Source organism: Prunus dulcis, chromosome 4 (assembly GCF_902201215.1).
Source record: "Prunus dulcis chromosome 4, ALMONDv2, whole genome shotgun sequence".
In the NCBI taxonomy this organism is placed as follows: domain Eukaryota; kingdom Viridiplantae; phylum Streptophyta; class Magnoliopsida; order Rosales; family Rosaceae; genus Prunus; species Prunus dulcis.
The window spans coordinates 3,304,197-3,331,497 of NC_047653.1; the positions used below are offsets into that span (position 1 = coordinate 3,304,197).

The 27,301-nt window shown below is 35.8% G+C and overlaps 4 protein-coding genes across 4 annotated transcripts; all 4 read right to left on the reverse strand.

The window, feature by feature from the left end:
• Positions 1–210: 210 nt before the first annotated feature.
• On the reverse strand, positions 211–3,842 carry LOC117626100 (WD repeat-containing protein 53). The gene is made up of 11 exons (XM_034357752.1): positions 3,688–3,842; positions 3,472–3,568; positions 3,331–3,392; positions 3,169–3,231; positions 3,010–3,069; positions 2,841–2,897; positions 2,561–2,603; positions 2,063–2,140; positions 1,049–1,361; positions 819–972; positions 211–711 (listed from the first exon to the last, which is right to left on the reverse strand). The coding sequence occupies exons 1-11, from the start codon at positions 3,787–3,789 to the stop codon at positions 622–624; spliced, it is 1,119 nt and encodes a 372-aa protein (XP_034213643.1). The 5' UTR covers positions 3,790–3,842; the 3' UTR covers positions 211–621.
• A 737-nt stretch (positions 3,843–4,579) lies between these two features.
• Positions 4,580–5,441, reverse strand: LOC117626101. The gene has a single exon (XM_034357753.1). The coding sequence runs from the start codon at positions 5,337–5,339 to the stop codon at positions 4,773–4,775; it is 567 nt and encodes a 188-aa protein (XP_034213644.1). The 5' UTR covers positions 5,340–5,441; the 3' UTR covers positions 4,580–4,772.
• A 2,007-nt stretch (positions 5,442–7,448) lies between these two features.
• On the reverse strand, positions 7,449–8,367 carry LOC117625015. Its single transcript, XM_034356573.1, has one exon. It carries the CDS (start codon positions 8,300–8,302, stop codon positions 7,601–7,603), a length of 702 nt encoding a protein of 233 aa, XP_034212464.1. The 5' UTR covers positions 8,303–8,367; the 3' UTR covers positions 7,449–7,600.
• A 16,167-nt stretch (positions 8,368–24,534) lies between these two features.
• Positions 24,535–26,586, reverse strand: LOC117624219. Its single transcript, XM_034355364.1, has 5 exons — positions 26,476–26,586; positions 26,152–26,373; positions 25,951–26,049; positions 25,044–25,136; positions 24,535–24,951 (listed from the first exon to the last, which is right to left on the reverse strand). Exons 1-5 carry the CDS (start codon positions 26,584–26,586, stop codon positions 24,535–24,537), a joined length of 942 nt encoding a protein of 313 aa, XP_034211255.1.
• Positions 26,587–27,301: the final 715 nt, after the last annotated feature.

Genomic DNA, 27,301 nt, shown 5'->3' on the forward strand with positions numbered 1-27,301 from the left:
GAATTTCTCACACATTTATGAGAGAATCGGCAACTTTCTTTCTTTCTAGTTTCTACTTTGGAATATATAAGAAGAAAGAAAAAAGAAAGATTCTATAAATCGGATAGAAAAATGTAACTTCCAATTTTGTGGAAATTGCACTATTAACTCATTACATAAATGGCTTTGAACCTGCAGAATCAATGAGTAAAAGGTTCTTAAGTTAATATAGAATCCATAATTACAGCTTTAAATTCTTAAGAAAAATTGCCTTTTCAATTATATTTGGATAAACATTTTCTTCATGAACACCACTATCAATATGGAGTTCACAATTTTGTGTTTAAGACATACCAACAAAGACTCCAAAAACAAAACAAATAACAGGCGATCCCAGCAGTGACATGATACAGAGTTACAGACTAGCATCTGATTCCCCAAGTTACACAAGTAGAAACATCTACAGATCATGGGATACAGGGGTGAACGAACCCTTAAAAGTGCATCATGCTGATTATGGCGATCAAGGATTGCATCGGTCAAGGCACAAAATGCAAAGAGTAGACAAGTTTTCCTGGGGCCGGAATGAGTTTGCCACACGAGACTATAAGCTTCTATATTCAATGATACCGCAGCTTTAATCTAGGCAACAGAATAGACCTTTACCACCTTAGTTGTATCACAAACAACTAGGTTTTCCATATCAGCCGGAGTAGTACAGAGCCAATTGACCTGCAAAGGCATCAACTCCATGATCAGAAGCTTCACATAAAATGACATGGAAACAAGCAAGAAACTGAAGTTCAAGAAGTGGTGGTGAAGATGCAACGATAACTCACTTTTTTGCTGAGGTTGATATTCAAATGTAGAAGATCACTGCTGCTGATAGTCTGTCCTGCATCAAGACATTTGGTCCAATCCCAGACCTTTACCAACTTATCATTTCCACCTGAAATTATAAATCTTCCTCTATCCCCAAACAACGAAAATGCCCTGAAAAATACATACTAGTCAATAAGTGAATTAAGTTTCCTTGCACTGCATTTAAGTCTATCAGACTATTACTCACACACAAGAGACTGCAGCAGTATGACCGCCTGATGAGTAATCCAAATGCAACCTTTTCCATCCATTTTGATCTGGGATTTCCTTTTCTTTTGATCTTGATTGAGATCCTTTCTGAGGTTTTCTAGAACCTTTTGACCTCATGGTAGCAAGTTCAGCTTCTATATTAATCACATCAACTGCACCATCACCCCTAGCCACAACACAAACCTTGTCTGATTTGTCTAACATATCAATTTCTGGAACTTCTATTGCGTGAACAAAAGCAGGATTGAAACACTGTTCCTTGCCATCACCATTATTTGCATCAGACAAGCCTGCAGTGAAGAATAGCAAGCAAGATTTGTACAAAAAGATCAATCCAACCACTGAACCACATTGATTTTCATCCGTTCTTATACAAGATAAAATCATCAAATGATCATCTTTTTAGGAGCAAAGTGCATCAACATGTCGAGAGGATTGAAAGGCTTTGGTTCTAACTTTCATATTAAATTATTGTGTTCACAGCCTGTCTAATCACCTGCAGCTGCAAAGATGCATGCATTTTTTTGCCCTAGATATTTTAAACTTTTGAGCATATATGCATGCATGCACGTGCATGCGTGGCTCCATACACCTTGAACCTTCGATTACTCACGGTCAACGTTTCTCCTAGCCTACCACAAGCTTATCAGTTCCTGCTCTATCTCCAACTTCGTAGCCCACACACTTCACACCTGGTTATGTGGCCTAAACATATTCAGAATGCTAGACAGAGATCTACTCTTATGTATCTTATAGACCAGAATATCAATATAAAAAATTCTACAAAGGTTCTCCAGTACTTGAAAGAGTATGAAATAAAACATATTTTGCCCCAAGCAATGCAAAGTGGCAAACTCTGTAGGTAAGGAATTCATGTTCCAATGAATTGCTGAAGTGGAAACTATTCCAACTTTGATTAAATGTCATGAGAGCTATGAAAAGCAACCAATATGCAGAGAAAGTTATAAATTACAAAAGATAGATGCTTTACCAAAATTCATAATTTTATTAGGGCGCCCCTTGGAAAAATCCCACATCACAAGCTTTGAATCAAGACCTCCAGTGATAACTGCCCAAGATACCCCAAGACAGAAGTTGGCAGTCAATTATCTGTGAGTAGAAAGAGATGAACGTTTTACTGGATTCTTCAAGAAACTCACACTGATATGACATCTATGCTCTATGTACCTTGTTCAAGTATATCCTTAAAGATACCCAACAGTGGACTCACAATACAGCTAAGATTTGTATATGTTAGCACATAATCAAAACATGATAAGAGACACTCAAAGCTTTGTTGAAATTACCATGATAGATGAAAAATGCTTAACATGAAGGGAATGGCCTTCGTTTTAGAATGTGCCAACTAATATTCAATGATTTCAACATGCTGAATTGATATATTTCAGGCATATTTTAAACCAGTAACCATCAGCACAATTGATGGTAGAGAGAGAGAGAGAGGGCAAGGAAAATCTTATAGATATACCTTCCCACGGTCTCCAAGGAAGAAATTGCACGCTGCTACAAATCTGTGTGTAGTATGTAGTTAAGGTGACGGAAATACAAGGGAAAGATAGCAAAGAATTCAAGGGAACGGATCATGCTTGGAAGGAAGCAATTGGAATTTAACAAAATAAAGAAGGAAAATAAAAAGATATGCAGCAGAATATCTTGTTGATAGCCAACCATGAGTCACATAATTTGAAGAAGAACAAAAAGGGAAGTGCTTAAATGATTATAAAAAAAAATATTAAAAAAAAGGATACACTTGTATGGCCAGCTCTTAATGTTTTGTAAATGCGTTTCTGACAAATGTCAATAATCTGCCACAGTGATTACAGTCAGCAGCTGAAATTACAAACTACATACATTATGAGATAGATAACAGATTATATATGAACTGCAAAAACTGCAAGATGGGTAATGAGAAGTGACCTTAATTTCACCGCCATCATCCGTAGCAGCAAGAAAAGAAGACTTAGAGTTGCATGCAATCTATATAGACAAACATACATGCAGATAAGCTCCAGAAAATGGGTAGCTAAGTTTAAGTTAATTAAGTAATCAAAACCAAGTCTACCTGAATACTGATACCTGATTTATCTCCTCTTTATTATAATCATAACTTTCCAATGGCTTCCATGAGCAAGAACTCCCCTTCAAAATGGAAAAAAAAAAAAAAAACTTTATAAGCATTGAACAAGTAAAGATATCAAAAACACTCAAACAGAGAGAGGAGAGAGAGTCGATGATTACCAGACGCACATCAAAGCTCTTGACTTGCTTCTCAGATGAAACAAATATCATATTTTCATTTCCTGAGCCAACCCACAAAATTCAATTTGCAAACTTTTCATTCTAAACATATATGTGAAACATAATCATATATATCATTACCTGGCCTGAAACATAATGATGAAACGGGTTCCTCTCCAACCTCCATAATATCTATCACATCTTTGCATCGCATATCAAACCAGCAAACGCAGCCATCCTGAATACACAACACGAGCACCAAGCTCTATTTAATTTCAACACGAAAGTACCCAATTTGCCATAAAATGTAAACACACCATAATTTTGATTTTTTTCAAATTTCCTCCATAACCATACCTCCCCGGCAGTGGCGACGAGGCCAGGGGTAGCAACAGAGGCGATGCAACACGTGGCAGTGGCCTTGTGGCCCCTCAGCCGCCTTGGTTTTAGGTCCGCCATCTCCGCCTTCACCTTTCCTCACTCTCTTCGTTTTGGTCTTTCGTCATCAGACATGTTGTACGCAGAGAAGTTGGATTGGTGGGTGGCGGCGCTTCTCTTTGGGTCGGGTTTGGTTTACCGCCAAATCAAGCCCAGTCCAATATATACTTGGGCCCAGCCCAGAGGTAATATCAGAGCAACCTCAAGTTTTCTCAAACTGATAGAAGCAAAAATTTAACTTTGATTGACAAGTTGCAGATGGTTGATGGATTATGTTCTGCCTTTATTCACTTCTGCCAAAAGTTTAAAGCAGAAAGTTGCAATTTTTTAATAGGCCGACATGGGCTGCACTGCAGTAGAATAGTCAGCCTAGCTGTAGGTATAGATAGTCAATGGGTCTATTATATGCATGTGAACCCCTCTGGTTTATTGACCAAAAAAAAAAAAGAAAAAAAAAAAGAGCCCCTCTGGTTTTTTCTGAACAGTTACTTGCATAAATTGACATGACACAGAACTTTCCCTGCGAATTCTTATTTTTGATTTTTTTTGGTACTGAAGTTTCCCAGCAATGGGTTTTTTTTCTGCTAAATAAGCCCAGCTTTGGTTTGTCATCCAACATTTTGCAAGGTGCACATAGCGGAGACTATACAGAACTTGTGTCCAAGAGGGGGAAGCTGACCCTGAAAGTTCCTAACTTGCCTTCACATTTCAACTTCATGTAGAGTCATCTGACACACATTAAATTGACATAATTGAAGAATGAAATCCAAAAAACAGAGAAGAAGAGGAAACAGCAAAATGCTTTATTCAGTTGGAATTAAATTAAAATACCATTAAACAGAATCAGATATCAGATCATTACATTGTCAAGGGCATGCCCAGATCAAACAACAGAATTAGTCGCATATGAGAGAGAGAGAGAGAGAGAGAGAGAGAGAGAGAAGCAAAGGTGAGATTAGTGTTCTTCAAGTCTATAATTAGACAATCCTAGAAGCTGGTTAATTTCATCTGACAGTGCATGCAACAGCATAAGCCCATGACTTGAGATGCTCTTTCATGGCCATATTATCACTGATTGAAGGCATTGTATTGTTCTGACATTGTTGATTATACCCACAATTTCCCTCAACCATCCACTTAGAGGACGACCAAGACCCAGAAATCACCTCCTTCACATAATCATCCAAACCCAACTCATCAAGCTCTCCAAGAATCTTTCTCCTATGTCTCTGCTGCTGCACACTTCTCTTGCTCCTCCTCCTCCTCCTACTCTTTTCCTTCTCTGTTGACCTTGGACTTGGAGAATAATAATATTCCACCACTTCCATATCAAGCTTCAAACTTTCTGGTTCTTCACATTTTGGGCACAATGGAACTAACATTTGGGCCTCTGGTGGGGAATTTTTCTGCTGATTTTGAGCAATTGGTGACATGGGTTTGGAGCACTCTTCCTTGACAGCTTCTTCAACAGGCTCAATTGGACCCAAAATTGTAGCTCTTGAAGAGAAGAAGACATTGCTGAAAAACCAGAGAGAGTCCATGGTCTCCTCCATGACCCGCGAACCGTCCATGAAGAACAACAACAACACTGAGTCAAGGAAGGAGCAGACGGCGGAGCTTTGTATTTGGCGACTGCAGCTTCTATTTGGAAGGACCCTCGTGAGTCCTTTCGGCAAAGCAAATATTCTCTCATTCTATGTCATCTCATATTACTAAACTAGCCTTCCATACCTGTGAGATTCTGTGAAGAATCTTTCAGGGTAATTCGGTCCTGGAGCAAAAAAACAGTAGGCAGTAGACAGTGGGCGGTGTGTTTACGTTGGGCGACTGCGACGGGCCCCGTGAATTAGGCCTAAAAGTTACCCAACGGTCCAAAAAGCGATATGATTACTTTATATAATTTAATTTCGACGATTTCTTTTTGGGAAAATCTAAAATACTAAAGTGTATTGGAACTTTTAGCAAAACTTTGTTTATTGATTGACCTTTGAGTTTTCACAACGTATACTCGATCCCATACCACATTAGAATGTACAAAATTGTGTTCATGCAGGTGATGCGTCATTAATAATTAATTGCGTACAATTAATATAGTCACTTGCTTTGCTATGGAATTTATTTGTGTTCACCTCTTTTAATGAGCTAGCTCCTCAAAATTTGTCATATGTACGAGTGTAAGCACAATACCTTTTTGTTGAAAAATAGATACTTTAATTACTTTGTAGAAGGAGAGGAATCGAACTTGAGTGTAAAGAAAGGATTATACTATCTTTGTCAATTAGTCTCTCAAGTAGATATGTAAACGGGTTGGATTCAGATCGGATATACCTCAATCCAAATTTGAATTCATTTATAATCGGATTATCATATTCGAATTGTATTTGATATTTGCACCTATCAATTCATCTACGTTGCGCATCGGATTCGAATTATTATCGGATTTATTTTGATATGTACAAAAAATTAAAATTTCATTAGAAGCCTCGTTCTTTTATTGTATTTATCTACTCTCTTTTTTTTTTAATATCAAAATTTGATATTTTATCATAAAAATTAGTTTTGAGTGTAAGCATCATTTACACATATAAAATATTAATATAAAGCATAGAAAAACTAAATTATACTTCATACTAAGTCAGATCAAATCAACTATACTCCATATTCGAATCCATTTATAATCGGATTATCGATTCGGATTGTAATCGAATTATTAGATTGAAAAGTTCAATCCATCTCCTATTAATTACACCGAGTTCAAATTGGATTTGGATCAAAATCCAATTGACAGATCTACTCTCAAGCAATAAAACTTTGTGTGGATTATGTCTTTCCTTCCCAATCTTGTGGTGTGCGACCCTTAATTGACATTGGTTGCCTCATTTCCAAGGCAAAATGATTTACATGTAATGGAGATAACATTATGTTGCTATTACTAACTAATAACACAATGACACATAAAAAATTTATTCATATATCATTACGTTATTAGCTTGAGATAGCAAAAACTGTTATCCTGTTACATGAGAATTTCTCTCCCGATTTCCCAAATAAGCCAAGCAAGAACATTACGTCATCACAGCCCACTATGTTGTCTGACATGGCATTAGCTTATTGACATTGTCATACTAAATCCACCAAGAAGTAACTGATAACTCAGCCCACGTGAACGTATCATACATGTTTTTGGTGAAGTTTTTATTTTATAGATGACTGAGAGTTAAATTAAACGATTACTATTTTTTGAGGAACCTTTCTATTGAGGGACAATAACATATTAAATTATACACTACATGAATATTAAGATTTAAATTAAGATTTTTCTTAAAAGAGTAATTATTTCAAGCCATTCTATTAGTGAGAGTGACGATAACATATTAAACTCACACACTATACGAATGCTAGGACTCGAACTCAAGATCTTTTATAAAAAGACAATTGCTCCAAACTATTACACTATTTAGCCCTTTCCAAACGATACGATATTAACAAGGGTGCTTAAGATATGGATGAGCAGAAGTAGATATGTTTCATGAGAACTTGATAGGTCAGAAATTTCAAATCTACTTTTCTTCCCCCACTAACCAGGAAAGCTTCAATTTTGAATAACATCCCTCATGTTGGTTAAAATATATGTTTTTTTATGAATCAGAATGCAGAGCAAAGAACAAGTATTCATAAGCTGATCATGAAAAAAATTCTACCTTTATTTACACTTACAAGATTGTAAAACAATATTGATTGACCTGAATCTTCTGTATACAGAACTGAAAGAGAAATTGAATCAAAACCCAAAAAGAAAAAAAGGAAAGAAACCTTAGAAGCAGAGTATTCGTCATCTAACTGTGGAAGCAACTGTGTGAGCCCACCATCTGAGATTGTCTTTCATGTCAATTTCATTGCCCAACGCAGGAAACCTCCAATTCATCAATGGCTTCTCTCTCTTTCTTTGATCCCTCACCTTCCAAGCTTCAGAAAGGTAAGGCCTTGGAATTGCAGACTCATCAAAGACCTCATCTTGGCCGTCCTTCCCTAATCTTTGCAGCCCAGGAATGATTGAAGCCAAGTTTGAATCTTCTTTGTCTTCCTCTGAGAAAACAAAACCAAGATCCATAAACCCTTTTAGCTCTTCAAATTGAAGGTCTGTCAAGCTCTTGCTCTCACCCTTCTTCTTCTTCCTCCTCCGTCTTGTAATGTTCTTTGGCGACTCTTCGACATGTCTCTGTATTGGGGTTTCAACTTCTGTGGCTTCCTTGCCAGAAAGAATGGTGGAGAGCTTTGGTCTGTGGAGGACTGAGTCTGGTGAGGGACAGAAGCTGAAGTTGAAGCTTGTTTTGGAGCTCAATTCGTCGCTCATGGACCTGGTATGGAGGAGGGTCGGGATGCGTAAAAGCTCTGGTTTTGATGGTTCTTCTTCAATTTCAAGAACTGGGTCTGCTTCAATCCTTGATGGGTTTGCTGAATTTGGTTGCTTTTCGAAGATTCCGAGCTGAAACCAGTAAGAATCATAGAGCTCCATTACTTCGTCTGCTTCCATCAATGGCGTCGCGGCGGCTAAAGAAATCAAGAACAATTTTCGTTTGCGTTTGTGGTGCAAGCATTTGCCGTGGATGGCTTTATAGATGCATACAACTTCCGAAAATTTTACACAAATGCCCTTGGTGTTTCCCAGATATTACCAAAAAAATTCAACATGTTGTTCCACGTTTTCCATTTGAGTCTTTATTTAATAATTTTGTTTGTTTGTCTTACTTTTAATTGCCCCGAGCAAGCAAGAAAAATCAAAAAGTGACAAGATATGAACGTGTGAGGGGGATTAGGTGGCTTTTAAGAAAAGCCAAACCAAACCGAAGCATTAATGCGTGTAGCTAAACTCTACATTGTGTGGAAGGAAGTTACTAGATGAACCCAGATTGTGGAAACTTTGTTTTGCTGATGTGAAAACATGAGCGTGCATTTGTCTGCATTATAAACCACAAACACGTTTTGAGATATACACCAGTCGTGACATGTTAGATTTATCGTCTGCAGTGCCACTGTGTGTGGACCTAACAATCATGAATCAGCATAGCAAATAATGATTCCTTTGCTTCAGGGTTACACAAATCTAACAGCTCTCATAAACAGGGTTCATGCTTATCTCACTTAAACAAGTAGTTGGTCCAAGGTTTTGACATGGACTTGCAACCTAAAAAGTGGGTAAGATTTGTGTGTCACGTGTGCACCTCAGAATTCTCTGTTTCTGTTTATATCTTGCATTCAAGTAGTGAGAGTAAGGGAAATCTAGATTCAAATGGAAAGAGGGGGCTCAGGGCATGGAAGGAGAGCAGCATCAAATTTAAATTGAACTGCACCTTTATTTCTATGGACTATATATCAGAAATATTTTCTTCAGTGTTGCACTGTTGTAAGCGCGAACCATTTGCGAACGTTGGAATAATATTGTTGTGTTTAGAATGATAGTGTGTGCGCTTGAAGGGGTAATGTATTAGTTTGGAAACTCAAACTACTATTTTAAGCGGACAGTTGTGGGAGGTAAAGGAAGTAAGGTTTTGCTGGGAAAAAAATAAAAAACTTTCTTGTAACGGAGATAGCACTGTTTTGCTATTCCCAACTAATTCAATAACACATTAAAAAATTGCGCTATTGGCAAGAATAGTAAAAAATGCTATACCCGGTATACATGAAAGTCTCTCTTCTGATTGGGCCAAAGAAGAAGGAAGTATGATCTTGAGCTGGAGCACGATTGGCACAATCTTTCTGGGGCTCCACAATAATTGTTACGAAGGTCATAAACCTATGTGTGCACATATAGATATATGTCATGTCAACTGTTGGACATCTAACAATTTAAATCATGGTAAATATCTCAGTAATAATACTGATTTGTTTTAGAAGACAAAAACAAATGTTTTACTGCAAATTACATCGATTATTATAAACATAGGATCTTCAATGAAAAAATGTGATGTACAATGTGATCACTACAGTAATATTCTTAAAATTACGCTAAATCAGAAGGTATACAAATAGAATTGTGGCAGCAAGTAATTGTGGTTGCGGAATGAAAGTTCCATGAGTTTTCTGGGTTCGGGCGTATTAGGAAATTGTTAGAAGTAAACTATAGAAAAATAGAAGTCAAAGTAGATATTATACATAATACATAATTAGATATGTAGCGTGTGAAAGACTAAGAGAAGCCAATTAGATAGTATACATATTAATTAGAAAGAATATTCTCATATATGCTGAGATGAATAAATATAAAGCGAAGGGAACGCAGCTAGCTGACTGGGTCTGGGAGTCAAACCCATATGCGTCATATGTCGAGTAATTAATTCCCAGTTCCCACATGCGTATATTTCTTTCAACTAATAATTAAGCAGTCGCTGCTCCACAGTTCACATGCAGTGCCCTATACTTCTCCTCCTTCCTTCTTCTTCTTCTCCCTTTTTCTGATTCCCATCTGTAATGAAAGTTAGGTATAACTAACTTCTGATAACGAACTAAGGTTCACATTTTTCTCTAAAACAATGACTTGGAAATGAATATTAAAATGTTCCAGCGATGTGAAACAAGTTATATATATGTGTATATATGTACTCTTGTCAACCAGTGATGATGATGACGAAGGTGGCCATCAAACTGGTCAACCCCTGCAGTTTCATGAACCTATATGAAACTGAATGAAAATGCGCTACAAGTTAGCTAGGTATCAATCAAAACATGTGGTGGTGCAACCAAACGCTTTTATTGCTTTTTTTTGTGCATCGAGAATAATTAAATATGCATCCACCAGTCCTAGTGGGACTATATAAATCCTTACCTTGGCATGTCTTCATGCATGATGAACATGGGTGGGTGGGTGGATGTGAATACTAATTTGCAAATTGCATAGCAGATGAATTGCCGGGCAAATCTCCTTTGGCAGTGAGCTAGCTAAGCTCACTCTATATACAAACTGCAACGTAACATTTATATATATGCAGCAGAAGGCCAGCAAGCAGTCAACTGCCAAAGGAGTAATTGCCCAGTAATGCAGCCATGCACCTTTGACTGTGACCTAACCACCTCATTTCTTCCTTGTGGTGATTTTGTTCATGCACCTAGCTATATATATATATATATATAATAGGTGAGATGATATTGATGAAGGAAGTGTGGCTAAAATTGCCAGCAAAGTATATAAATAGGATATTCTGAGCACATCCAATTTAGTAGCTAGTCAGATAGCAGTGAAGAATAAGTGATCCTGTAGCATTTATTCCATCACCATTCCCCACCACAGCCTTAGCTACCTACCCGTTCATTTCCTTCTGCTCTGTTGTACTACTAGGTATATACGTGAACATTCCTTGAAGAAAAAAAAAGTTACTATTAAATTTCAAGAAATTATAATCACAGGCTGACCATCAAATGTTTTACCATGTTCGTCGTCATCTCTTTTTAATTAGCTGGCTGCTGGTTTTTAACACTGAACATATGCGATTACAAGATTACCCCCCTCTCTCTATACTACTCTTTCAAGTTTCAAGACTAACTTCCTTGCAAACTTTTCTCTATTTCATCCCGGAAGTCTCTTTAATTAATAAACTGGTTTTGTAATATGTATTTGTGTATATATACATATACAGATAGAGGCGGACCCATTAAGGCGCAAGGAGGTGCAGCTGCACCTCCCTTCGCCCGAAAAACCATCGTAGGTGCTTCAAATTGCTCCTTTGCTCAACTGGTATACAGATTACCTTATTTCCATTTTCAACATTTAAGTAAATGTCTTTGTCCTTTTACTTTAATTTATTTTTATATTACTCCATTTACTTAAGTTTACAATGTAAATAAGGAAGTACTCCCCATTTGGATTCAAATAAAAATACTAGAAAATCAAATTCCCACCAAATAAAAATATGAAAAATCGGTTTCAGTGCAAAATACGATTTATGCTAAAAATGATGGCTCATTAAGTCAATATATACTTCATACTAAAATCCTATAAAATCAAGTTTTCTTATTTGATGTGTAAGGAATAAAAGCCGCCAAAAATTATCTTAACAAAATGATTATTTCGAAAAACCATTTTTCACACTTAGTCAATTTTGCACCTCCGTTAAAAAATTTCTGAGTCCGCCAGTGTATACAGATACTTGTTTATAACTAAAACGTACGTATTTTATATATCGAATCGAATATATATCACACAAGCTTTCACCAATTACATCCAGTGATCCCGTTAACTTTGGCCTAGAAAGAAAAGGAAACCAACATATACATGTGTCAACTCCACTAGAAAGAAGAAAAAATTTGTGATCAGTATTTACATAACGAATAAATGAAGATCACATTTTGTAAAATATTGGCCATTGGCAAAACAAATACAGATTCATTTGATGATGATCAAAAGGTTAGGTCACACATGTATATGAGGACCTTTTTCAAATTGCTCAATTAAATGGCTCAGAATCCTTTTGGTTATTTAATTTATTAAATTCCTGAGGAGGCTGAAAATTTCATAAGAATCTATGTGGGTAATAACTCTGGAAAAATAAAAAATTAAAAGGGGACCATAGAGACTCAGGTAATGACTAATAGTAATGGATAATACTATAAACTACTCTTGTGGATAAACGAAAATCGAGAAAAAAAAAATGAAAGAAAAAAAGGATCCCAATATATATATGTAAATAGTATAGCCGCTTGCCTATACTATTTATTATAATTAAAAAAAAAATTTTAAAAAGAGCAGAGTAAAGCCGACCATCTATACTGTTTCAAAAAAATTGAAAAACCGAGTATAGCCGGGCGGCTATACTATTTCTTTGAAAAATTAGAAAGACGAGTAGAGCCGAGCGGATATACTATTTATTAAGGGAAAAATAAAAAAAGGGCCGAGTAAAGCCGTCCGGCTATACATTTCTTTCTCAAAAATTAGAACAACGATTATAGCCACACGGCTATACTATTCATGAAGAAAAAATTAAAAAAAGAGCCGAGTAATCGCAGCACTATTTTCTACAATTTTCTGGGGTGCCAAACACGATGATGGGCTCGAAGAATTAAAACCCAGCTTTGATAGAAAATGGCAATATCTAATCAATAGGGTAAATGGGTTTAGGGTTTCTAACCTTTTGGATTGAACTGTACAGAAAATTGGGCGAAATTGAGATGTTTAAGCATTGCCAGTGGTTTCAAATATTGGAGGGTTGCAAATTTGCAAGACAACAAGGCTTTACCACTGTGATTGTCGAGTCAGATTCAAGAGAGGCGGTTTCTAGCCTCAACGGTTTGATTGCAAGAGGGCTCTGGCAACGGTTCGATTCTCCCCTGCAGATGTCCAGTTCAATCTGAAATTCTGGGCACCATTTGGCATAGGGGCACCGTTGTACGACTGAAGTACTCTTTCTGCATCAGCACGGCTATTAAATTCAATAAATCCATAACCCTTTGTAGCGTATAGCCGTGCGGCTATACTATTTTAATTAAGGGAGACCGGCAATAGTATAGCCGCGCGGCTATACTCTAGAAATAGAATATTTCAAAGGTATAGCCACCCGGCTGTACTCCATAAATAGAATTTTAAAACAGTATAGCATAATCTGAGTTTCTCTTTTTTAATTACTTTAATAAGTAGTTATGTTTTAATTATTATTTACTTAGTGAATAATTAGTATTTAAATATTTTATAAAATTTTATTTATATTCAATAATATGTGAAAATAAAGAAAAAACGGAGACTCTCAACCCCTAAATATAGAAAAATAGGGAGTATAGCCGTTTGGCTATACTATTTCTTGTTGAAAAATTAGGGGAAAACTCGCACGGCAATACATTTTTTTAGAAAATTTTAAAAAACCCGGTATAGCAGCCCAGCGATACTGTTTATTAAGAACAAAGCCGAGTAAAGCCGCCCGGCTATACTAATTTAAAAAAATAAAAAATGGAGTACCGCAGGGCGGCCGTACTATCTCTATTTTAAAAAATTGAAAAAACCTAGTATAGCCGCCCGGCTATACTAATTCTTTTTAAAAATAAAAAGGAGTATAGCCGTTCGCTATACGATTTTTATTATATAAAAAAACTATAGTATAGCCGCCCGGTTATACCAAATTAATATCCACAAAGTATAAACTAATGCAACTAGGAGAGTCCTTTTTTAATTTTTTTAATTATTAAATAGGATAACCACACGATTATACTCATTTTTCTAATTTTCTTTTTAAAGAAATAGTATATTCGCGTGGCTCTAAGTTCCACAAAGCAATATAAATTGGAACAATCTTATTATTATTCTGGAGAGCAAGACATTCATGCTGCATGCAGCTAGCTAGGCAACAATTGGCAATCCCTTAATTAATATGATTCTTCTCGGAGCAGCTCGCATAGCATGAATCCATGATGCCTTTCCATAGTGTTATCTACAATATCAAGCAAATAAAACCAAAATACAAAGAATATCAATGACCGAAATATAATTCAAAACAAACATGATAAAGCTAGAGAGAGAGAAAGGTAGATCAATAATCCTTGTGATGGCAATGGAGTTGGCACAATTTTGTGTACAATTATACACAGCATCCGAAGGAGTTAACTTGCATTTAATCATGCATTTGCAAAGACATATTGGGCTCAACATGCATTTTCTCGCACATCCTAAACCACAAGGAATAAGATGACCATTTGGAACCACGTTATTTATATTGGAAAGATCAGAGACATCATCAACTTGACCAAGAGTGTTGCCATTTGGAACCGCATTGGTATAAGAGGGATTAATATCAGCTTGAGCTATTGCAAGCACACGCATGCTCATCAAAACCACAGCCCTGAACACACTAGCATCCATTGCTCCTCACTTTTCTTTGTTTTTTTTATTCAAGCAGGCTCCCACTGAGCACTGACAACCTAAATACTCATATAATAGAAACTAAAATGCCTTAAAGCGAGATGAAAGCTCATTACAAACCAGTCCACCAGCAACTAGATGATCAAGCATCCCTGGAGATATATATATATATCAGTGGGTTTCTGTTGACTTCTCTTCTCTATCCATAGCCTTCTCAACGTAGCCATTCATGTGTAAGCCTATTCCAACAAGAAGTACACATAAAAAATGTTTAAAATGAAAAGTTTCAAGAAAATCAAATGAACAACAATAAAAGAGTTAGCTGGCTTCCTTCCTACTTGACCATTGAAAAAGCGACCAGACTCAATGCTACCACTGAAATTTCTAACCCTACAAAAAATCTTATATTCCTCCTTATAGCCAACACTATAGCGCACACAGTGTCACCTCCAAAACCTCATTATCAAGCCCTTTCACAGAACCTCCATGTCGAGGCACTACTAGATACATATACATAGAAGATAGAACCAATTAATCCAATGAGCCAGTTGCCATTCATCGTACAGATTAGTATAGCCAAAATGACTTGCTAGAGATACATAAAAAATTGATTATAATTCACTGTTTAATCACCTAGACCAAGGTATAAAAAAAAAAGGTGGAGCAAATCGCAGAAACAAACCATAGCTCATTCCTTATACCTGGACTACGTTCTTCCCCTAAGCTTTTGATTACATCTCCCACAGCTCTCGTCCTGTGCTCAGCGATGAATGCAACCGCCATTAGAGTTTGAATTTTCTGGTGGGAAAGTAAACACGTCCTCGAAACTATGTAAATTCTCAGCAAAACTAGAGATTTGGGAAAATTATTCAGTGCTATATCTGAGCATGAAACGGGTATTTGAATTCTCACAGAATTTGAGCTTACCCTTTGTGAATGGACCTCAATTACAAAGGGAAGGAACTCAAAGTGCGATTCCTGGAAGCAGTTTCAATAAAATGTGGAGTGGACTTTGGAGAGATAAACGAACAATTGGTCTGTTTCTGTTTGGCAGCTGAGAAAATGTATTGTATAACTTACCAAGGAAAGCGCGATTGCAGATTTTGATCTTTTCCGAGTAGCCCTTGAGATATGAACCGGTTTGGATATCGAAACGTCGTACATCATCGGAGGCTGAGACTGATGCAGTACGGCAAGTGACAACTTTGTGAAAAGCTTTCTGGTTGGAACGAACTGGGAACGACGTCGTAAGTGCCTTGGGTAAAGCGCGAAAAGCTTTGGCTGTAAAACGGAAGGCCAGAGAGTCGACGAGTCTATGAGAGACGAGGATGCCACTGCGGCAGCCCATGAGAGCGGGTTCGAAAAAAAAAGAGCTAAAAATCGGCCTAGGCGGGTCCTTTTTCTTTTTAATTTTTAAAATTAAAATTAAAATTTATTTTTTATAAATTCTTTTTATAGGGAGACCCTTTGGCCATCTATGGTTCTTAGCATGATTGTAGCTAATTACATGAGCTGTAATGCAGCATATATTGAAGCGATGCATGCAGGAAGGACTATCATTTTGAGCATAATTGAAGGTGTCTCTCTTTTGATTTCATTTTATTAAGTCCGAAATATTTATCTGGTGAGCGTCAAATTATTGTTAATTGGTGGATGTAATTTAGGCGGTCTGGTAGTATCATAATATATATTGTTTTCTCATTGTACGGAAATTACAGAATTATTGTTTATTTTCTTGATCAATTGCAGGTATGCTTTGATTTAGTTGATCTTAACTGTAATGGAGTCTTTTTCTTTGAAGATCAATTGTATCGAGTCCCCTTTGATTAAGTCTTTTTGCCGGGACAATTATGTGTCTAGTGAAGTTAGTTTTGTATGCTTTTATTTTACCAACGGGGTCTAATCTAGTGGAAAAGTATTTTGACTTTTATTTTTCCAACGGGGTCTAACCTAGTTGAAAAGTGTTTTGATTTGCAGACAAAAGGTCTCAGGTTACCCCGACGATATTTTGACCGTGCGTGTGTAAGAAACATCCCCTCCCTTGTAGGTTAGACTATCGCTTATACTAATTTTTTTTTAAAGCCTTTTTATTTGGACAAAATTCCTTCATTAATTGGGTCTCACCTCAAAAGTTAAATTTATAATTTAGCAATTTTTGGTGTCTATACATTATATATATATAACTCTAGAGAAAAATAACATCATATTGGGTGCCTAAATATCGATGATTAATATTTGACGAATTTGCAGTTGTTGGGCAAATTATTATTATTTTCACTGTTTTATGATTTACATAAGAACCAAGTGCTGCCTCTATGTTTCTGAGTAAGAAGTAGATTCACAACTTTTCCAATATATATATGTATAAATCTTGTTCTTTCTTTTTATTTTTATTTTTATTTTTAAATAAATTCTATTTAAATGGTATAACCGCTCGACTATAATATTTAATTAAAAAATTATGAAAAAAGGACCCTCCTAGTTGCATTACTTTATACTATTTTTTTTAAAAAAATAGGAAAATCCGAGTATAGCCTCACGGCTATACTATTTATACTATTTATTTAAACAAGTATGGACATCAATTTCTTAATTGTACGAGGAGTTCCAATCACAATTTGTGGTGATACTGGTGCTCGAGATTGATTGGATGTAGAACTCGTCCTCTCCGTTGGGACAGCACACTCTGCATTTATCCCCGTGATCTTCTGAAGGACCTCCATATTCTGCCACATTCACTTACCACCATCAATCCTCCAGTCTAAAAAGCTCAGTTATATTCAATTTCCACAAACAAAGAAAAGAGCCTTTCTCTTTCTTTTAAGTAAATTGTATATCATTCACCCTATAATTTCTATTCAAATACAGAGCGCCTGAGGAAGTGGTTTTGCCTGAACCACTGTGGGCCTGAGCAATGGGCAAAGTGATTGCCTGGACTTTACTGGGCTTCTTCAACCCCATCTCTACATACAAGTCCTTTAGCACATTCGGCGACAGATTCAAATCCTCGAAGCTACTCGCCGATGTGTACGGTGCGTCGCCGGTTGTAACCCGAACCGATTTTTGGGAAAAACAAGTATAGCCGCGCGGCCACACTATTTCATCGATCAAATTAGGAAAAACCGAACTCTTTCTTTTAAAAAAAATTAAAAACAGGTATAGCCGCCCGGCTATACTATTTCTTTAAAATAAAAAAAGGTGATTAAATAAAATAAAACAAAAGAGCCGAGTAAAGCCGTCCGGCTATACGCTTTTTTTTATTTATTTATTTATAATTTCTAGGAATAAGATCATTATCCGAATAGGGGATGGCAGAATTTTTATTTCGTTCAATGTTTAGCGACGATTTTTATTTCGCCGCAAAAACATCTATTTGCAACGGTTAGCGACGGTTTTTACAGTCAAAGAAGAAGTTTTACAAATTAGACACCTAAAAGTCGTCACGAAAGGTCTAAATTATGTTACTAAAGAAAGAAAACAGTCGGAGAAGCTACAAATTCGTCATTTTAAACAAGGCTCTGCTTCTGCTTCTGTTTCTCGAAAGAAAGAGATCTTTTTTCGCTTAAAATACAACGGCAATTTAGCAATCCATGAAAGAAGCTTTTATTTCTCATTTGTCTGTTGCTATATATGTAATCAACATGGGGTCTGATGTTGTTAATGTAACTCTATAATCAACTCTAAGAACAATTGTGAACCAAGTGGAGTTTTTATTTTATTTTATAAAGAACAAAATAAATAAAAAAGAAAGAAATAAGGTCCACAAAGCGATAGAAATATAATCGGGGAAATCTTATTAAAATAGTGATTACAAACAAAATTGAGAAATATGTGGGTCATATTCTTTTTCCCTTTGGCAGATTTGTCTTTCCTTCGAAATAAAATTCCTTAATTAGCAGCTTATTTAGGTGTCAACTCAAAAGTAAAGTTGTGATACTTAATTTAGCAGTTGGTGTCTATCTCTATCGAACCATAGTCTTCAATCAATCAAAGGGCTTTGACTTGATAGAAAATAAGAATATTACAAAAGTCAGGAATTTTCATTAGATTTTAATTACCAATTTACCAAGAATGCGAGGTTGCCTCTGCTTTTATACAGAATGAAATATTACGATGTTCACAAATGAATATCAGATCGTTTATACAGAATGATCTATGCATGGCTCATGCTCTTAAGTTAAATAGGAATGTTATGACAATAGAAGTCATATATATTATATATATGCATGGCTCATGCTCTTAATTTTGTAAGCATGCTGCTATATATAAAAGCAAATAGATGTTGTTGGGGGAACCAACATTTTATCTTTGTGGTTGTAATTGCAATAACAAAGTAAATTTCTTACTTGAGATGAAAGGAAAAAATAAATTTCTTACTCGAGATGAAAGGAAAAATGGTGTTGTTTTGATTGTATGGAATATATATGATATGCATAAGTTTTGAAGGTTTGGAACAGAAGCTGATTTATTTTGACTGCTCTGAGGTGAAGTATTTGGCATCATTATGAATGCTATAAAAGAAGAATATCAAAAAACAATACAAGCACTGTCATACATGGACCATTGATTTAGGACTTTAATATCAATCTTCGTCTGAGTTTCCATTCAATTTGGTTGTATTAATTTGGCATGATATTCCGGTGAGATCCTCATGTCTCCTTCTCAGTGCTTTGTGTGAATGAAGATGATTGATTTCTTGATGACCCAGGTCTTCTATGTTTCCTGTTGTTCCTGAAATTCATCCCTTGTAATGGTTGAATAATTTCTCTCCTTTATTGCGGCGTCGGTGAATTTTCTTTATAATCGTGAGTTAAGGCTTGAATTTCTGTTCCTCTTTTAACTTTAGTTTGGCTGTTGCCATTCAAGGTCATGCAATATTTTTTCATTTTGTATAGTTTACTAGGTTTCGTGTTGGTTCTCTGAAACTCGGTCTTAGCTTTTGTCTTGCGGAGTGATTAAGATATTGGTAGTACATGCATCATATTGGGGTTTGGCTTTTAAATTAGTTATTATATCAATTTTAAACAATGCCGCCGAGCGGCTATACTATTTATAAAAACAAAATAAAAAAGAGAGTATAGCCGCGCGGCTATACTATTTTTTTTAAATTAGGAAAAATAGAGTACAGCCGCGCGGTTCTTTTAAAAAATTAGAAAAAAAGCGTATAGCCGCCCAGGTATACGATTAATAGTAAAACGTACTGTCATGCTATACTCGCTAGAGATGCATAAAAAATTGACTTGCTAGAGATGCATTTCATCAATTTCTTTATTCTTGGGTTTCTTCCAGATTTACTGTTTCCTTGGTTAAATCTTCTGACTTGTGAAAATGATATTTTAGCAATTTTTAAGTTTACGTGATGGAGCAAATTTGTCAAAATTTTGCCGAATAAAATACGTATGTATTTTACTAACTATGAAAGACTTGAGAGGCACTGCTACATACATATATATAGAACCAATTAATCCAATGAGCCAGTTGCCATTCATCACACAGATTAATATAGCCAAAATGACTTGCTAGAGATGCATAAAAAATTGATTATAATTCACTGTTTAATCACCTAGACCAAGCTAAAAAAAGGTGGCGCAAATCGCAGAAACAAACCGTAGCTCATTCCTTATACATGGACTATGTTCTTCCCCTAAGCTTTTGATTACATCTCCCACAGCTCTCTTCTTGTGCTCAGCGATGAATGCAACCGCCATTAGAGTCTGAATTTTCTCTTGGTAAATTAAACACGTCCTTGAAACTACGTAAATTCTCAGCAAAAATAGAGATTTGGGAAAATTATTCAGTGCTATATATGAAACGGGTATTTGAATTCTCACGGAATTTGAGCTTACCCTTTGTGAATGGTCTTCAATTACAAAGGGAAGGAACTCAGAGTGCGATTCCTGCAAGCAGTTTCAATAAAATGTGGAGTGGACTGTGGAGAGATAAACGAACAATTGGTCTGTTTCTGTTTGGCAGCTGAGAAAATGTATTGTATAACTTACCAAGGAAAGCGCGATTGCAGATTTTGATCTTTTCCGAGTAGCCCCTGAGATCTGAACCGGTTTGGATGTCGTAACGACATCGTCCCAAGTGAAGACATCATCGGAGGTTGAGACTGATGCAGTACGGCAAGTGACAATTTTATGAAAAGCTTGCTGGTTGGAACGAACTGGGAACGACGTCGTAAGTGCCTCTCTTGGGGAAACCGCGAAAAGTTTTGGCTGTAAAACGGAAGGCCAGAGAGTCGACGAGTCTGTGAGGGATGAGGAATGCCGCTGCTGCAGCCCATGAGCGGGTTTAAAAAAAAAAAAAAAAAGGAAAAATCGGCCTAGGGGGGCTAGGCGGTTCCTTTTTATTATTATTTTATTATTATTATTTATTATTTATTATTTATTATTTATTATTTATTTATTTATTCGTTTTAAATTCTTTTTATAGGGAGACCCTTTGGCCATCTATGGTTCTAAGCATGATTGTAGCTAATTACATGAGCTGTGATGCAGCATGCAGCATACATTGAAGCGATGCATGCCACAATTTATAAGAAGACCCTTTTGCCATCGATGGAAATCCCAATAACTCCTACGCACGATTGTAGCTAACATGAGCAACAATCGAGCATAAATTGAAATGATAGATGCTGATCAGTTGATTAAATAATAATAGAATTTTGTTATATGATTTCATCAATTCCTTTTTCTTTTTTTTTTTTCTTGTAGATTTAGTGTTCCTTTGATTCAATCTTTTGTTTGGTGAAAAATGATATTTAGCAATTTGCGGTGTACGTGATGGAACATTATGGTTACAATTTACATTTGAATGACAATTAACAGTATATCATTTGCATTTTAGTTTAAAGATTGCTAGTCTCACCCTTTGTTTTATTTTTCTTACCAACCTTAATTTTTTTACTGCTATTAAATTTTTGAACGTTACGTTGTAGGCCAAATATCCCTGTATAGGGAAGTGCAAATTTTTATCTCCACTTTCATTCTCACTTCCATTCTCCCTCTTTTTCCTCTACACTCTAACACAAAAAATAAAAACTAAAAACTAAACTTGAAATGATTCGGGCCTGAAGAAACTACATGCATGGTGAACCAAAAAAAAGGGCCCATAAAGCAATATAAGTAGTAATTTCGTAAATCTTATTCTTGTTTTTAATAAGAAGTTTACATATGAAAGACAATTCGTCATTTATTTTATGCAACAAGACATCTGCGTTGAACTAGGGAACAATAGCCGATCAATTAATTTATCTGGTTATTCTTGGAGCAACTCTCATAGCATGAATCCACGAAACCTTCAACATAGCGCTTATCTACAATCAAATAAATAAAACAAAAATACAAAGAATATCAGTAATTAAAAATATAATTTCAAACAAACATGATAAAGTTATAGAGAAAGAGTAATTAAATAGAGGAATGTAAGATCAATAATCCTATGGTAATATATGTGCATATCATTACCAGAATTGGAAGTGCTTGTGGTGGCAATGGAGTTGGCACAATTATGTGTACAATCATACACAACATCCGAAGGCCTATGTTTGCATCTGATCATGCACATGCCAAGGCATATTGGGTTCATCAGGCACTTTGTGGCACATTTTAAACCACAAGAGATAATATGGCCATTTGGAACCACTTGATTTGTATTAGAGCGAGGATAGACACCATCAACTTGATCAAGAGGATTGTCATTTGGAACCGCATTGGTATAGGAAGGATTAATATCAGCTTGAGCTATTGAAAGCACAAGCATGCTCATCAAAACCACAGCCCTCAACACACTAGCATCCATTTCTCCTTCCTCACTTTCTTTGCTTTTTTTCTTGAACTCTCTTTGATTCTCGAAGTTTGTTGGTGGTGGAAGTGGAAGCTAAAGCCACAATTTATAAGGGGACCCTTTTGCCATCTATGGAAATCCCAATAATTCCTAAGCAAGATTGTAGCTAACGTGAGCTACAATGGAGCATAAATTGAAGTGATATACGATAATTTAGAGCACAACTATAGGTAATAAGCCAGTTTTATATTCTTTAGATATATGCTGATCAGTTGATTAAAGAATGCACGAATTTTGTTCTATCATTTCATCAATTTCTTTATTCTTGGGTTTCTTCCAGATTTACTGTTCCCTTGATTAAATCTTTGTCTTGTGAAAACGATATTTTAGCAATTTTTAAGTTTACATGATGGATCAATTTGCCAAAATTTTGCCAAATAAAACACGTATGTATTCTCTTCGCATTTTTCCCTTCCGTATTTTACTAACTATGAAAGAATTGAGAGGCTAAGATTATTTCTTACTTGTTTGAAGAAAAATGCAAGATTGGTATCTAATTTGTCTTGATATTGGTTTTCTTGACTAGTATGAGGTGAAGTATGGCATCATTGTATCATAAAAGAAGAATATCAAAAAATAATACAAGCACCGGTATTGCAGCTAGGAAAACATAAATTTAACAATTTCCCAGTGACTCGTATTTGGAATATGTTTAAACTTTTGCAGAGGTTTAAGTCTTTACATTTTCATGCTTTTCTTCCTGTGTTCGGTTGATAATTATGAGGCAAATTAGTTGTGATACATAGACCATTGATTTAGGACTTTAATATCAATCTTCGTCTAAGTTTCCATTCAGTTTGGTTGTATTTGGCATGATATTCCGGTGAGATCCTCATGTATCCTTCTTAGTGCTTTGCGTGAATGAAGATGATTGATTTCTTGATGACGCAGGTCTTCTATGTTTCCTGCCGTTCCTGAAATTCATCCCTTGTAATTGTTGAATAATTCCTCTCTTGTATACTATTTCTTGGGAAGAAAAAAAAAGGGTATAGCCCAGCGGCTATACTATTTATTAATAAAATTAAAATAAAAAGACGAGTAAAGCCGGGCGGCTATACGTTTTATAAAAAAATAGAAAAAAGGAGAATAGCCGCCCGGCTATACCATTTCTTTAAAAAAAATTCGAAAACCAAGTACAGCCGCGCGGCTATACTATTTGTTAAGAAAAAAAAAATTATAAAAAAAGGAGCTGAGTCAAGCCGTGCGACTATACTATTTTACCAACAACAAAAAATGTATAGCCGCTCGGTTATAGTCTTTTTTAAATTAAACAATAGTATAGCCATCGGCTATACTCGGATTTTTTAATTTTTTTCAAAAAAGAAATAGTATAGTCTAGCTGCTATACTTGAATTTTTTTTTTTTTTTTTTTAAAAGAAATAGTAATGCGCAAAATTGGTCTGTCTCCAATCCAACTGATTATAAGTTTGTCCCAACAACTCTTTTTTTCCCCAGGAAATTTGATCAGGAGCAATCAAAAGGTTCGTGATCGTCAAGTAAATTTATAATTAACTAGTACTTATGGGCAGTTATAATTTATAACTACTTATGATATGTATGTGTTATGTTTTTTGTTTTTTTGTCGTTAAATATATATGTGTGGTTTGAATTGTACATATTCTACAAAATATACATATAAAAATAGGGGGAACGGGGAATTGGAGACAAGTCCTTGTGTGTTTGTTGATTACCAAAGGCATGATTGTTGTTGAATAACAGTGCAGTCCTCCTATGGCAAGGAGAAACATTGCATTACATGCACATCGAATATATCACACATGCTTTCTGCTTTGCCAAAGGAGAATTGCCCTGCCATTCACTCCATGAAGGCTTAATCGATCATGTCGTGTTCATCAGGTCCCCAATGAAGTAACAACTTTTTCTCAGAACTTCTAGATCTTTGTTTTCCAAGTTCATAATTTTGCATACATGATATACCAAAATACTCTTGAGAATTGTAGTAGAGTACCTAACATAATACTAAACAAAACAAAACACGTCTACCAAGATACCAAATGTCTAAAGCTCTCAACACGATATATGAGTAGCAAATATGCCAGGTGAAACATATCAAAATACTACTATTCTAATGAAGTATGGTCATGATCCTCATCATCAACATGCTCCGTCTCTGGTGTTACTAGAAAATCAACTGGGGGTGGTACAAACCTGGGAACTATGCTTGATATCTGTTGCACAATTTTCTGGAGATAATTCTGAGTTGCCTCCCGAGCTGTCCTCTCTGCTACCAATTGATCCTCCAATTGTTGCAACCTAGTTGATGATGCTAAGGACGGAGAAGAAAAAGTTTTGGACCCACGAACTCGGCCAAATCCCAACCCGCATTTCTGCCTACCTGGCTTCTTCCCAAGTATATCCATCACAATATTACGGCCAGCATCTTGATCCGCAATTAACATCTCATCTAGCGGGGTGCCCTCAGGATACTCCTTTGCTAACTCCTTAAGATACTCATTCTTCTTCGCCACCATCTCATCCTTCAAAAAAAACAAAACATGTTGTAGTAATCGTACATTGAGTGGTTGAGATTGCACAACAAATATACAAACACTTACGAATAAACACTTACATGTTTAGCTTTGGCCGTCTCATTGGTCCATTGCTTGTTTTTCCCCGCATAAGCCTTCTCAAAAGCGTCTATCTCTGCAAATTGAGAACCCTCCTATAATACCAAAAGAAGAAAAAAAATTGTTTGTCAAGATTTGAAACACTGACAATCAATCTTATATAAAGATGAGTACCAGAATAATTTCTCGTTTAACATATCAGATTTCCACCTCCCATTATCCAAAACCATGGAAATATATATATATTCATAAATAATAATAAAAAAAAACCATGTATATATAATGAATATGGTCCCAAAATCATGTATGTAAATGTTGACTGCAATACACAAGAATTAATTAATTTATTATATAGTCCTTAAGGCGACCATATATGTCATAAATTTAACAAGAACAAAACTAAAGGTATCCAAAATTAAACGTACTAAACAAGAAATGGAGAGGCTGATAGGGAGGGGAGCCAATTCAACATAAAATCATACATGAAATACAGGGTGTCCTCAAATTCACACCCTCCTGACTAGGATAATCATTCAAACAACAATTCCAGAAGTTTTTCTTAGATTCACATCCATAAATTCATACATGAAAGCATGGCATCCTCAAACTCACAACCTCATGAATACATGGCATCATCACTTAAAAACATAACTGATTTTTTCTCATATTCACATCCTCAAATTCATACATGAAAACATTGAGCCCTGAGAAAAGAAAATCACACAACTTTGCTGCAAAACAGTTGCAGTTGCAATGAAGCTATTAAATATTCATAATCCAAATGCATCATAGCAATATAATATGATTTATTCAATGTACAAAACGCAAATAATTGGATAATTTTCATAAGTTGAAATATTACATTGTCAAATCAAACATCAAATTGCCAAAAACCAATATATAAATTACCTCTGCGCACTGCATCACAATGTGTGAGAATGGTAATGAACCAGCACGATGCTCCATTTTCTTTTTAGACCGGTTTGCTTTATTAGCATTTGATGCTCTCTGCATAGTTATAAAATTCCAAAATTTGTCGGTGCAATATAATATGAAATTAATATTAAGGGCAGATTTATTATTTATTAAGTAGTGCAATAATATAACTACCAAAAAATCTTGCGACTGAAAGTGCTCACACAGATATTTCCATTCATGCACTGCATCTCTCTCAATTATCTCCAAAGGTGGTTTGGCCAAAGCCTCCTCAGGAGATGAGAAAAGCTGAAAGTGCTTATGCAACTCGTGCTTGAAGTCCCTAAAACGCCTAGCCATGACTAAATCAATATAACCACGATGACCAGCAATATCCAAGTCTATATCAAAGTTGACCTGCAATTAATTACAAAAAAAAAGGTGTAACAATTAAACATTGCATTTGGAGAAAAGTAAAAACAAAATCTTAATTTTTAACATAATACTTGATGCACTCACAGTGATCTCATCCGTAAGGTCTTTCTTCTTATCTTCAAGAAGATCCTCCCAATATCCATGATTCATTGGACATTTGCTCCGGATAATGGCCCCAAGGTCATGTGATAGCATGCTAGATATATTCTCATCCACAGGTTTATTATATTTCGGATGAAAAATAACCTTAATCCTATTATTAGATGTGCGACACGATGCGAGTGGTCTTTACGGCTTTACATGCCCCCCTAACCCCCTTTGTACGGGGCCACTGCTTTATGTCTCGAATGGTCGGAAGACGACCTGCATTTGCAAATGTCCATGATGCATAATTAAAGTATAACATAAGGATTATTGCGACAAGCAACTTGAAAAAAAGTAACCACTTACCAGAGCCATTTTCAACACTATTTGAGTCAATCATGTCATCTGCAACTGAAAAAAAAACCACTTTATTTTATAGTTCTGAACATTAAAAACAAAACAAAACAAAAAAACTGAACTTCAATCAATTTTCTTACCAGCTGATGAGGAGGTGGCACGCCTAGTTCGACTAGGGTACCTGTGACGAGAACTCGCTCTCATTGGAGGATGGGGTGGTGGAGAAAGAGTCCCGCTGGAGGACTGAGTCTGAGTGGGTGAAAGACGGCCTGTAGAGACTGTCGGAGGTTGAGTCGGAGCTGCAGGAGGAGACAAACGTCGTCTCTTTGAAATCGAAGACATCTGCAGAAAAGAAAAAACAATTTATAAGTACCATATCATTGAGAAGTGAAATACAAAATTTCATAACAGATTAATGCAAACAAATAAAAATAAAATCCATAAGAAAATAGTCAAACTGTAGAAACTG